At 34.7% G+C, this 14,717-nt stretch overlaps 1 protein-coding gene across 7 annotated transcripts; it reads right to left on the bottom strand.

Moving 5' to 3' along the window:
- Nucleotides 1-1,577: 1,577 nt before the first annotated feature.
- LOC106720411 (katanin p60 ATPase-containing subunit A1) lies at nucleotides 1,578-13,475 on the bottom strand. 7 transcript variants are annotated; one of them, XM_045678882.1, is made up of 9 exons: nucleotides 13,307-13,475; nucleotides 12,503-12,762; nucleotides 5,012-5,235; nucleotides 4,126-4,595; nucleotides 3,200-3,379; nucleotides 2,720-2,862; nucleotides 2,484-2,593; nucleotides 2,089-2,215; nucleotides 1,578-2,010 (listed from the first exon to the last, which is right to left on the bottom strand). In XM_045678882.1, the coding sequence occupies exons 2-9, from the start codon at nucleotides 12,652-12,654 to the stop codon at nucleotides 1,812-1,814; spliced, it is 1,605 nt and encodes a 534-aa protein (XP_045534838.1). In that variant the 5' UTR covers nucleotides 12,655-12,762; nucleotides 13,307-13,475; the 3' UTR covers nucleotides 1,578-1,811. The 7 variants fall into 7 exon arrangements, with proteins under 7 accessions (XP_045534838.1, XP_045534840.1, XP_045534841.1 ...); XM_045678884.1 differs by having other exon boundaries at nucleotides 12,503-12,688; XM_045678885.1 differs by having other exon boundaries at nucleotides 12,503-12,688; nucleotides 13,387-13,475.
- Between the last annotated feature and the right edge of the window lie 1,242 nt (nucleotides 13,476-14,717).

Raw genomic sequence — 14,717 nt, 5'->3', positions numbered from 1 at the left:
TATCTGATCCAATGAGAGACGTTGCTATCGTGTTTAATTCTGTCAGGACATACGTAAAACCAACATATCCACAGATAATAAACATTACTGTAGGAAAAGGATATTGCGACACTTTTTGACATTGACAGAGTGGCGCTTGTGAGCTGTCATAATTTAGTTTTGACTTATGCCTAAAGAGGCAGATATCCATTTCGGTCAACATGTTAAATTGAAACTATTTTTTTAACCATGGTCTCAATAAAAAAAAAGTCAATTGTCTTAAATACTTCTTTTATTAAAATTGTCCTTGTTCACGATACAAATTTACACAGTACATAATTGTGGATTTCCTCCGCTGAAACAACTTGTATTTGATATTTCCATCTCTCATTCTTTTTAAAATAAATAGAGATAAAAAAAATTACAAATGTTCCAGCATTATAAATCCATGGCCACAAAAATACTCTACTTTTATAATGAGTACAACGTAATTTACACCATTCTTCAAATAAACTAATGTTATCCAAATACAATAGTTTAATTTCGAACTTACGATTTTTTCGCTATTGCCAACTTAGAAAAAAATGTATAATCAAACATTGACGCGTATCCGTCCTCGTTGTAAATGTTATTATTACTTTAATATACTGTAACTAGAATTAATTAAAAACTAATAACATTTAGTTCTAGAGCGACAACGACAATCGTTAGACCTGTACCACACAGCCGCGAAAGCGAACCGGAAACCAAGCGAAGTATAACGTGCGAGACATTAAAGTCAAAAGAGTTTGCGACATTCTATTCGGTTTCTTAAGCCTAGTAGCTAAATGGTTCGCTGGAACGAACCAAATCCAGGCCAAGTTCATAATAAATTTGGCTTCATTTCGGTTCCTGGTCGCTTTTTTAGCAGTTTTACAAGATGCCTAGAACATACTGACTACGAAGATCAGCAATCAGATTGCGTTGTCAATTTATATCTCAATACTTCTACAACAAAATAAAAATTGGATACAATAACATAATATGGAACTTACAAAAATATAACTTTTAGATTTATGATAAAATCATCACATAATACTTAATTTACATGAATTTAATTAGAAATATCATATAATGCTATATTTATTACATCGCTACATTTCGATATAATTAATATGACGCTGGTTAAGTTTATGTTACACACAAAATAACTAAGAATAAAGTGTTTGAATTTTTTAAATTTGTAAAACAATGAAAATTTAAATTTGCTTACAATCTAAATCCTATGTCAAAAGCCCACGACATTTAATGATAAAGAAACATATAATAAATATAATTATTGCATTGAATTATTATTTCTAAAGACGGGTATAATTATGTACAATAATTTTATAAGCAACAAAAATTTGGTAGATATATTCGTTTACAGTTATAATGATCTGTAAAGTGGTTTAATAATATACTCTATATCGCATACAAACCATATGTGATCTGATAAACAAAAAAACTAACAATTTCATAATTATATTATATATCATATAATATAAAATGATTATTAAGAAAGCATCAAATAAATAACTTATAAAAAATTAATAATTTATATTATCCATCACCTAAATATTAAACACATCTCACTTCAATAATCAGTATTAATTTTCATAATAAGTCCCAATAAATAATCACTTTGAATCATATTTCTTCACCATAAACTTGAGGTTAATATAAAATTTCAAGCAAAATGACAAGTCCATATAGTTCAGCATCTCTAGCGACTTAAAGCGCTTGCTAGCTCATCGAGAGCTCTAGCAATTTCTCAGTCTCCTGAGCAGCGCTCGAAGCGCTTTACTTCGACGCTAAGAGCAGCCGTGACGCTGGATCCAAGCGACGTAGCGCGCGACATCTGTCGAGCTGACGGTGCGCCGCGTCTTCCCTATGGCGGCGTTCAGATCGTCCTTGGACACGGGCGCCTCAAGTTCGGATTGCTTCAACCGACGTATTTGATCGGGGCTTTTTCCCGCAATTTTTCGGCGCATTGTCATCATGGCTGCGTCTCTGTGGGAAGAGACAAAATTAATATCAGAGTGGAGCTGTTTAAAATATAACTCTTGTATGAAGGTTTATTTTTATTACCGGCATATGTTACAGATGTCGGAGCCGCTGTAGCCATCGAGTTTTTCCGACAGTTCCTGGAAGTCCACGTCCTCTGTGAGCGACACCTCGCGGAGGCAAAGCTTGAGGAGTTTCGTTCTTGTTATTTCTGTGACAAAACGAATTCATAATGATAAAATGATCTAAGGCAGTATTGTTGAAAACTGTTTATTCATTGACAACGATGTTAGTGGACAACATCAACTCGACGTGGACGTGGATACAATGAAAGTAAAACCACTCCGAGCTACGAAGGTGTCTAGTGGTCTTTACTCCCACATTATGTCCTAAAACCTTTGAAAATATATAAGGATAGACATTTAGAAGAACACATTAAATTCAAACGTATAGAAAACATTGAGCATCGAAACTATTACCATCCGGAAGGCCAACGTATATTCTCTTCTCAAAGCGTCTCCTAAAGGCCTCGTCGATGTCCCAGGGGTGGTTGGTTGCTGCCAGCACCATCACCACTTTATCTTGGTTGCTGGAAATTTACATATTCATCAATCACTAACCTTGTGTTAGACACCAATGGACATACCACATCAGTTTTTGACTACATTTTTGCATCTATTATAGTTTTCGTCGTGCATAAAGTACAACATCTTACAATATAGCGGCGAGTCCGTCCATCTGTATGAGCAGCTCAGCTTTGAATCGGCGAGATGCTTCATGCTCGGAGTCGGCGCCACGCACCGCACACAGTGAGTCCACTTCGTCGATGAAGATGGTGCTCGGCGCGTAAAACGACGCCTGCCAACACAAAAACACAACGTAATGCAACACAAGCTGGAACATGAGTTGTCTAGTACCACTCAATCGGATAGTGCGAGATCGCAGAAAACAAGGTAATGAAGTAAAGATTTAAATGTAACATTTTATCTATGGAAAAATCTACCCAGATCTTATCCCCACCCCTTTCTGTCAATCCCGAGTATTAACAACAAAAGGTCAACCTCTTGCTCGTTTTGTACTTCTTTGACAAAAACTAAAGTTAGAATGTCACTTTAGCCAGTATTTTAAATGTTAAAGTGGTGATATTATGAGGTATGGATTTTAAATTAAGAAAAGTTATAAAAAACATATTAACCATATCAAAGAGCAGTCGCACAAGCTTCTCAGAGTCACCGCGGTACTTGGAGGTGAGTGTAGCGGAGGATACGTTGAAGAATGTGGTGCGGCACTCAGTGGCCACGGCGCGCGCCAGCAGCGTCTTCCCCGTGCCCGGCGGGCCCGTCAGTAGCACGCCCTTCCACGGACGACGGATACCCTAGAAAGATATTAATTAAATTTTTATTGTATTATATTAACCTCATCGAGCATCGGTGGCTCAGGGGTTAAGCACTTGACTTTTAATTTGCAGGTCCTGGGTTCGAATCCCGCCATGTACCAATGTGATTTTCGATTTACGTATGTACATTTATTCGACGTTCTTACGGTGAAGGAAAACATCGTGATGTAACCCGCACATATCAGCAAAAAGAAAATTCAAAGGTATGTGTGAATTCCCATGAGAAAAAGACGGCAACGCGGCTCGCCACCCATCACGTTCCGTGTCCTAAAATGGCGAAAAGTGGATTGCAAAGGTTCGTTTGGCCACGCCGCATGTAGGTTTGTGATCGCTGCCTACCTCTCTGGTTTACAGGCGTAAGTTGTGTGTGTGTATATTAACCTCCTTGGCTCTATGGGACTAGCGCCATTATTCTTGTGAGGAACAAAATATTGCTAAACCTCACAAGATTTAAGAATTATAAGACTTTACTCAAAACATTACAAGTAAATCTTGGTCAGTGTTTAATGTTAATAGACTTCAATATTGATCGCCCATATCTATATCGCTCTACAATCGTAATGAAAAATGGCATACGTAGCCGTCACGCGACCCATTACGACATTGTTACAAAAAAGCTCTACAAAATATATGAATGTCTGCCAAGTTCCTTTCACACGATGAGTTTATCGTTGTAAATATGCAATTATAATTATTTTATATTCATTTACATTGACAAAACTAACCTTAAAATAATCGGGCATTACAAGAGGCAGTACCATTGCTTCTTGCAGTACCGCCTTCGCATCGTCCAATCCAATAACATCCCTCCAGCGTACATCTGGGTTCTTCTGAAGTATATCTTTTTCTAAAGTCTCCACTAGATGCAATTCGTAGCCGCTCGTGTCAAATACTTTTTCGTCTCTCTCCAAGATCGTGACATCGCCATCCGTTGTGCCATCGGTCTTTCGAATCGGTTTGATTGGAGCCAGTTGCCTCTTTACTCTTGGAATTCTTTCCACTGATCGACATTTCCTTCCGCTGCTTACTGCGGAAGCGGTGGACGTCTTCCGAGAGACGATAGAGGGCAATGTCGGCTGAATCTCAGGGTCTCGTCTGCGAAGGGTTCCCGCCCACTTCTCAGTCGTAGGGTCCGCCTGCTTCACTTGGTCTAATGGCGATTCTTGGAATGAAGTCGCTTGAGTCGGCCTGACGACTAAACAATAAGTAATTAGCTCATATTACTATAATCTGTACATTTATTTATGGAATTAACTATCTTTTGCTTAAACTAACCTAAAAAAAATCCATTTACAACTCCATCTAAAAATGTGGAAACGTAAAATCGCTTATGAAATTAAATGTTTTCGTTAGTAAAAAAATATATACAATAGGAAACAATAATAAAAAAGAAGTTAGCCTCATTAAATAAAATTAAAATGTTATTGTGATTATCTCAATGACATTTTCATTACGAAAGAATTGAAAGGAACGTTCTACATAAGATACAATGATTTCGACAAAAAGGCGAATACCTATATTTGACGAGCGTATATTGATGTAAAAATAGAAAAGGATCTTTTACAGAAATCTTAACCTTACTTCTTTGCAATACAGGAGTCTTTTATATACCTTGTGTGGGTGGATGTCGGGTGCCATTGCTAGCATGCGTGTCTGGTCTATTCCTATCTTTCTTCATAGCTCCTTTTTCGCTGCGTAGACCATCTCGCGGTGGCTCCTGTCCCTTGTCGCTATTAGAGCGGCGCGCCGTCACCCGAGCGAATCCGAACGGCTGCAAACTCTCCGTCATCATACGGTCCATCATCCGTGCCATCTGATGGAAGCTTGATGATGGACTGAAAAAACAAATGTTGGTGATAAAACATGCTCACTCATTGTGTCTCGAGTCCTTGAAGGTTCGCTTTTACTATAAATGCGCACATCAAGAAGCTTACTTGTAATTAATTTGTCAATACGTCTCGATTTATCATTGTACGTGTCTTTTATCAGAAATTTTCCTCTGTTTATAATTAAAGGACACCTGATCTGATCTTCCTGACTTAAAATGAGGTGGGGTTTTTTTCATGGAAATAAAAAAAAAGAGATGCATGTCATTTTTGAACACATCAACAAACCGTTTTTGAACTAAATTATATTGATAAGGATATACGAGAAATAGTACTGTAAAGTACACACCCTATATGAGGATCCCTTTCAAAGAACTGTCGCAAGCCAGTGACATTCGGAAATAGGAAGTCGCCGAACCCGAAATCCATATTCCGTCTCAAAACTCGACCCAACATAAGTCCGACTGTTCTTAATACAACTAAATCACTGTAATTGATGTGTAAATTATCATAATTTTTCTAATATCGAAAGTATGTCAATGTTCTTTCAACCGGACAGTCAGGGAAATTTGGCTACTGAATGACAGGCCTGTTTTGAATCGGTTGCTATGGCGACGTATTCGCGGAAAACACAATCGCTCTATGTCGGACAACTTTGTATTTGCGTTTTGGAATATCATGCGTGGTAGAACTTCACCTTTGTGTAGTTCATGTATTAATTTAAAAAGGTCACGACATTAGAAGGTCGAGCGCAAATGGAAGTTGGTATCGGAAGGTCATTGCGATGGTTTTGGGTGTTTTCGTGTCGTTGAACGAGTTTACCAATTGACCTCGTTTCGTATTTCAGAGGCATTAATAAATAAGTACTTCGTCCTTGTTTGCGAGTATCAAGAGTGTCGAGACAATTGAAGTTAGGTATGATCGCAAAGGAATTCACTTGTTTGACCGTTGGTTTTCATGGCCCAAAAAACTTTTACAAGAACATATTTTTTTTATTGATTTTTTAAGAGAATGGATGAGATGACAACATGTTATTATACAAGTATTTCGACAGTGAAAATTCACGGTAAAACACACAAAAGTCGAATCAAAGTAGAAGTCAGTCAAAAAATGCCCAGGGTTTCCTTTGTACGCAGTAAAAAACTGACATCAGGACAGACCATCTTAAATTTGCACTTCCTGTCATTTCTATAACTACATAATTATTCAAACATCCAATGACTAGAATAGATAGACCTATCGATGTTAAATCGATTGGTAATTGCAGGATAGTGTATCAAAGCGGGTTATTGAACTTTACATATATGTCCATTGAGTGGAAGGGAATAGTGACAGGTGGCGCCGAAACTGTGTCAAAGGTCGTTGACTGCACTTCTATTCTGTTGACAATAAGTCTTGTTCATTCATTTTTATAGATGTTTTGACGTGACTTAAATTCGCTGAAAGTACATTGTTGGGGTTCAATTCAATGTTTATTTACTAGCCTAATTTTTACAGGATTAATCATTGGTTTCTAAGACCGAAATCCCTGTATAAAACATATCGTTACCTCTGTTTTGTTAACGAGACGGGTGATATATTTGGTCTCAAAAACCAACGATAAGTATGTCATCTTCTTCCTCTTTTCCTTACAGAGGTTCGGCACTGTGTGTACTTCTTTTCCACACTTCTCATTTCAGCCGTCACATCTAATTTCACTTCCTTTCCTTCAAAATCAATTCATGCTTTCTTCGGTTTTTGTATCCTATGTATATCCAACGCTGGTTTACCAAGAAAAAGTCAAGTTACAAATTAAAGTCAGTATATTTTTAGATCTCGATTCTTATTGACCTTCAGACAGCACCAAAATAAAGCAATTAGGAAGATCTTCAACAAGATTACGAGGTAGAATTGTCCAGGCAGGAGACGCGTGACCGCCTACAACATTATTATCTCCATTGAAACAAACTCGAGACCTTTGATCAAAATAAATTGACGACTTCATAAAGTGGACTTAACGATGATTGTATTAAATGTTAATGTACTCTTTGTACAAAAACAAGGCAAAGGCAAAACAAAGGCAAGTGACAAAGATTAACAGTGAAGTAAATAAATTGGGAATATTATTATTTGATGATTTCCACATTGTAAAGTGGCAACACTTGCATGCATTTGTTTTTAATGGAGAATTCTCGATTGGCAAATAAATAACCATTTACCAGTGTTCTTTTTTCGAATCGTCATTAAAACCACATAAAGGCTTATAATTATTTCAATGTTATAAAATATTACATAACTCGACCGCGCTGACCGTCTTCGAGACGTTAAATTAAATTATTGGCTTACAATCATAATGGCTATTTATATAAATAAATCTCTGTATACAGCAATATTTACACCTACGCAAGCTTATAACTAATAATCCCTTACATCACAGTGACCATAAAACTAAACAAATGCAAAACAGCAAAGACAACACTAAACTATTGGTATAAGAATGGTCATCTATTTCATTTACTTTGGAAACACAGAGATAACAGTTGTATGGGTATTTCATTGAACAGTTAAATGTTCCGCCTACCAACTTCCACAACCACAACTCAAGAAATAATTGGCTTGGAAATGTCACAGATTATGAACAAAGAAACTAAATTTTAACATCAACATTTTCAAACTTTATACTTTGTTTCGAGTGTTTTTTGTACAAAAATCCTCAAACTTTTTTGTATTTGTATCCCTTGCATTTTGTTGTCAAACCCGTGCTACAGCACCCAGCAGCCCTGACCTAAATCTGATAACCATATTACGCATACAAGCTCAAGGACTGTGCCCGACCTTCACTAACATTGTGACCGGGAAATTATTACATAATTAAATATAATAGTTAACATTGTAATACTGGTCGTTAAGTCTTAACTGTACTAAAAGAAAAATTATAAATACAAGATATTAAAAATGTTTCTCTAAATCAGGTAACAAGGAAACTTAGTTCATCCAAAATACGTATGGAGCGCTACAATAGCCGTGGATCCACGATTTCGTACTATTTTTTTCTTTTACTAGACTATACTTACTCTTTTATTGGAATTAAATTGTACAATTCACGGATAAGTGTCGCCTATTTATTGAGCCAGTCAAAACTTACGAAAGATTCTCTGATGTTGAATTATTCTAATGAGCAACACCAAATTTTATTTTTATTATATTGAAAAATCTAGAGCTTGACCACGATCCCACCCGATAAAGTGATGATGTGATCTAAAGATGGTACGCGCTAGCTTTGTAAATGCCTATTCACTCTACTCTGAAAGGGCCCCACGTCGTACTTGGACGGAAAAACTGACGCCGGCAACTTATCCCAATCTTTTGCAGTGGAAGGATGATGATTCATACCTTTTCGTTCGAACGCGAAATGGGTTAATCAGGACGCAAATGTTTTACTCTGATGATAAAAGGAAATTGGCTATTTGAAATTCGAACGTTATGACCTTACCTAAATATAATTTGACATAAAAAATATACGTAGTACCTTTTGACTTCGAAAAATGTTTAGGGAAATAGCAGAGTGGATGGTCCTTGAGGCTGTTTTGAGGTCACTGCATGTATGTCAAGATGGATGAGAAAATTCTCAAAGCCTATGAACAACACAAACATATAATTTACACCTGTGTTATAGAAATAAGAAATTTATTTTAGTCATATCCAAACATTTGCCACTAAGTGGCATTTATACAATTTCTACAATAATTATAAGAAATTTTATAATAACAAAAGGACTAAGCCACTCCGTTACTTCACTTATTTTAAGAAACGAATACTTCAATGCCGAGATTTACATTGTATTTAGTTGTGCTAAACAAAATTATTAAACCAAATCAATTGGATGGATGTTTCTTAGAAGGTATCTCCAGAACGAATCACCGAATCTTAATGAAATTTGACATAGATGTAGAACATAGTCTGTAAGAACACATAGGCCATTAATTAAGTTTTTTTTTAATACCGCACAAACGGAATCGCAGGCGACAGCTAGTACATTAAAACAGCAATATTTCTATTGCACATCGCAATGCACCTCGCTCGTTATTCACGCGTCTAGACAACGAGCGTGTTAACACTGCTTAATTACATTACCATAAATTAATTAAAAAATAGATGTTTTAATGTATCGTTAGATGTAAAAATTCATTTACTTTATTACTATCTTTTGCCCGCGACTAAGTCCGCGCGAAATTAAAAAAAACGTAATAAGTAGCCTATATGTTATTCTAGACTATGTTCTACATCTGTGTCAAATTTCATCAAGATCCGTTGAACGGTTCCGGAGATACTTTCTAACAAACATCCATAGATCCATCCATTTATCCATCCATCCATCTAAACATTCGCATCTATAATATTAATATGATAATATGTTTTGCTAAATATTGTAATTTATTTAAATATTATTTAATACAATAAAGTACGTTAGCTTTTAGAAATAATTTTTCTTTTCGCCTTCTAAATAAAAACACAAACTTACATTGTTTCTGTAAAATAACCGCATCTAATAATTATTGGTCGTTATCGCGAAATATAAATCTGTAAGGTCAAAAGAAAGCAGGTCACTCACGACTCTTGAATACATAACTAACTACATTTGATGATTTATAAAAAAACATTTTTTACAACTTCATTAACGTCTTAAAGCTTTTTCCTGAACATGTTACCTATAAGCGCTGAAAGCCAAAATGTCCCAAATTTCCGCAACACATTTTGAAGCTAAATTCAAAATCTACTGGTCTTCTAGTTATTAAAAAAAAATGGGACCCATCTGCAAGCACTTTCGATTAAAATAATTTTTATCAAAATCAGACCACCAGGGGCGGAGTTTCGCGGTAACACACATAGAAAAAAAAACAGTCGAATTGATAACCTCCTTTTTGAAGTCGGCTAATAAATTAGATGACCAAAAGTGAAAGCTAAGTTGAAATAAAATCAAGTTAAGGCAACAAATTAAACTGCAGTCAAAATGCACTCATTTAAATGTCTACATAAACCATGCCTTAGTGTAAACTCCTAAACCACTAACTGTTGGTTTCTGAGATCCACATTACCTTTGACAAAACAGAGATAACAATATGCTCTACTAAAAGGAGATTTTTGTCTCAGAAACCCACAGTTAAAAGCGTTGATTTGGTGTTTCTCCCTTAGAGTCAAATTAAATTAATTGCTTCTAATGTGTCACATTACTAAATCTCAAACGTAGTCTAAGTGTAAGGGTAACCTTAATAACGGCTACCACTGCGTAACGCACTACGACTACGAGGACGTAACTTAACACCGTAGCCTGTAACCCACACCGCGCTACGCTGCACTCCGGATGTGAAGCAATCAGATCGAATTACATGAGAAAACTGTAAGCGTTGCTAAAGCAACTATTAATGCTACGGAAATCGACTACCCAAGGACCAAGCTGATATGAATATCCGATTTTTTATATCTTATATATAGGGTTTTTCAACAAGAACTTTGTTTTGTAAAACAAAATAAAACGAAGAGTTTAGATGAAGATGATTCAAATTTTTATTGTATTACGAAGAGGAAAGTTTGGCAATTATGAATGAAAAATGATATCTGGCAAATGTCCACCACAACCACGCTGACAGATGTCAGATGACAGATTCTTTCATCAAAGTTTGCTTTAAAGCAAAATGGCGGATCTATTTCGTTAATCACGTCCAGGATTTTGAGTTTTAAGACCGCGATCGATTCGATCGGCTCCGTATAGATTCTGTCCTTAACATAGCCCCACAAAAAAATAATCCAGTGGTGTTAAATCACACGATCTGGCTGGCCATTTAACAGCTGAATTTCGGGAAATTTGGTTTGCAATAAATTGCACCAATTTCATAGTGGATTTTAATTATTTTAATGCGATTTTCGAGCGAAATTGAATTCATCGTAGCAATTGCCAAAGCATCTACTACGAATAGGTCAAAAAACTAAATGTCAAAACTGTCATGTTGTTGGTGTGGCCCCAATTGAAAAACAAAGTTCTTGTTGAAAAACCCTATATATAAAAGAAAGTCGTGTTAGTTACACTATTTATAACTCAAGAACGGCTGAATCGATTTGACTGAAAATTGGTGGGCAGGTAGCTTAGAAGCAGGAAAAGGACATAGGATAATTTTTACCCCGTTTTCTATTTTTTATTCCGTGTGGACGGAGTCGCGGGTAGAAGCTAGTTATAGATAAAAAAGTGAATGTGAGAATTGTCGCTATGCTTTAACCCATCATTTGTAAGAAAATTTTGTCATCCTTCGATTGTCTTTGAAATAACTTCATAACTTCACAATATAATTGAACAGAATCAAACAATAAGGAAATCAGTAAATGTTTAAATTCTGACGAATTGAGATTTTGTCCTATTTCAAAAACATGAAAAAGATACTATGACGCTTTTTATCTTTTCTCAGTCTGTCGCAGTCTGGTTGTGAATAATAAAACAGTCCGCAGATTTCCATATTGCGCAGGCAGACTCCGTCTTTCAATTCTTTCTCAACTTCACATAAAAAACGCATTGTTAAATCCAACACAAACATTTGAATAAACGAACTTTATTTTAGTAATTATTTCAGTATTTATTATCAAAACAAACAATTATTCGCTTTGTTATTAAACTAAAGGTTATTGACCGTACACAGTTCGTTGACGTATTACAATTTGTAAAAGGTTTTTCGCGGTACGTTTCATACAATAGGGAATATTCCTACATTTGTCATCAAAGTAATTCACTTATGATAGTAATTAACAAAATGATTGGCGGTAGACGATAGTTAGATGTTTATTTCATTATTTCTTGTTGTTTATAGTCGTTTATTTTCGTAGCTGAAACGTGTACACAAATGCGTATTTGGTAGTTTTTATTTTTTAAATTAAGAATGAGATAGTTGATACGTTATTTTTGTAGGTATATTTCGACAGTTTTGAAACATTATACAAAACTGTAAGTTACTTTTTTAGAAAGGCTTGTTAGTATACAATAAAAAAAATAAAAACTCTTTAATATTATTAAACTTCTATATCTTACCAATAAAATACCAAATAAAATCTTCACTCTGAAGGCTCGTTTAATATGAAAAATTGTTTCACATTTTAGTTTAGAATTACAAATACTATTTTGCATATCCGCATATTTGTATTGATACATACAGTTGTCTCTGATTATTCAAAGAGATTGTATGAGATGGCAGTATGTCAATATAAATGTGTGCAGTTGAAACCCTATAAAGTATCTTATAAGCTTATAACTCACCATCCGATGTCCCATGCGGAGTGGAATGCTGGATGCGCTGACATAGAACCCAACGGCATACCGAAGCCGAACTCGATGTTGACGTCATCAGCTCTCCGCCAAGAGCCCCGAGTCTCTCGGCTCTCAGTTCCGCCGCCCGCGTCGTTTGTCATTTTAACATGTAATCACTGACAATCTGTCACCAGACTAGACAAAAATGATTCTGTTTGTTTACTATGTCAGTGTATGACAAAGTGATTGTGGAATTCCAGTACCGAAACCTTTGAAAATGGAAATAATAATACGTTCGGCAGTAGAATTTCAATGTGTCACGTGTCAAGACTGCGTTGATAGTTATCTTAGGGATAATTTGGAAATATGACCATTGTGAATACTGATTAAATCACGTAAAATTTTAAAATGCATTTCCCGATGGTAATGTATAACATTCATTTTAAAATTTATGTCAAAAATATTTGGATTTTTGTAAATAAACATTGTAACCAATTTAAAGTACTAATTATTGTAAAATAGAATCAAGAATTATTAGATATATTCAGTCACACATAATTTTTTTTTTCGACACAGTCATTCAATAAATGAGCATTATTATTATTTATGTTTTGAAACTTAATGCAAGTTTATTTAAACCGAAAACCATTTGGTAAACATATTTTTAACAAAATACATTAAAAAACATAGCACATTAATTTAAAACTAAATACAAATACAGCCAGAAATGAAAATATCATACAGCGTCATAACACAAATGACATTTTTGAGATCAGAAAGATGTCGTAGCACCATCTACGTACATCTACGAACCTCTACAATATTCCGTTAAATAAATCACAGACTAATTGAAAACTATACAATGCACCAAAGCAAAAGAACAGTATACACACTGAGCTTACTTTATTGTTGATTTAATTAAAAGGGTTGTAGACGAGGCCACAAATGGACAACAACTAACGCGCTCACAACGCACACAAAGCCTGTGTATACCGCACTGACCAACAACACCGTAGCAAATAGGGATGTTAAGTCGCGAGTTATACGTTATTTGACAACCGTTATTTTTAACAGTTCTTTTAGATCCAACTTCAATTTTATTACTCAACTTTTTTTTTTTTACTAGTACCGACAATGATATCTTTTACGACCGTTATACGGCCATAATTTTTTAATTTGATATTCAGTTTAGTCAAATCAATACAACTTGATACTATTCTACTATCATAAGAGAATCATATATTACAGAAATATGCGTTATAACATGTTAGTTTCAATATATTACATATGGTCTTTTCGAGAAGAAGCTTTATCGTAGTTTTGATATATAAAGCTAACTGGTCAATGTTCTCATTTGCGTTGCATTTAAATATAAAATTAAACTACCTATTAATTGTACTTGTCTAGTTATTTAAAACGATAATACGTTATAACTGCTATAACATAACGTTAAACGTTAACAGGTCGCGACGGCCGATGACCGGAGTGACGCCGACGCGTTAGTTACTAACACTGCCCTAAATCTGAACACCTCAATCACCTCTACATAATTATACCGGAACAATTGTGTATACGACAACGGTTTAACTAGAATTATGTTACTGACTTTACAGTGTAAGAAACATCGTAAATAAACTTTGTCGATCAGATTTGTGGACGTACTATAAATCAATGTAAATTTTGACATTAATTAGTATTAATTAATATTAATTAATCGTAATTAATCGTAATTAATATTAATTACGATTAATTAATATTTAACTAATATTAGTTAGTGATATCTTTATGAAGGCACGCCTTTAGACCCTATTAAATTTGTTAGAGCACCCGCGCGTAATTAAAGAATCATACACTTAAGCTGTTTTAAGTTTCAATCTTTGTAATACATGTGTATTTTAAAATCAATAATAAAAACAAGTTGCGGGCAAACTGCTCTGTTTCTTGTGGTTAATGAAGAATGCTGTATAAAAATATCATTCGACCGCACATTATTAATTTAAACAAACTATTCCCTTTTTATATTTATTTCTTCATATTATATACAAAGTTAGTTAGTTAATGAAATGGAATACTAGAAATGTTTAAATTTATCCTAACTATTTTTCTCGTTAATCAAAGTAAATAGCAAAATGTGTAATTAATTTTTTAATCATAAAAAACTTTAATAATTTCCACAAAATTAAACTTTAATAAATAATAAATCTAAATTATAAAACAATATAAA

Source organism: Papilio machaon, chromosome 8, assembly GCF_912999745.1.
Source record: "Papilio machaon chromosome 8, ilPapMach1.1, whole genome shotgun sequence".
NCBI lineage: Eukaryota > Metazoa > Arthropoda > Insecta > Lepidoptera > Papilionidae > Papilio > Papilio machaon.
Note: the sequence above shows the minus strand (reverse complement) of the source record. Positions and strands in the feature narration are given on the sequence as shown.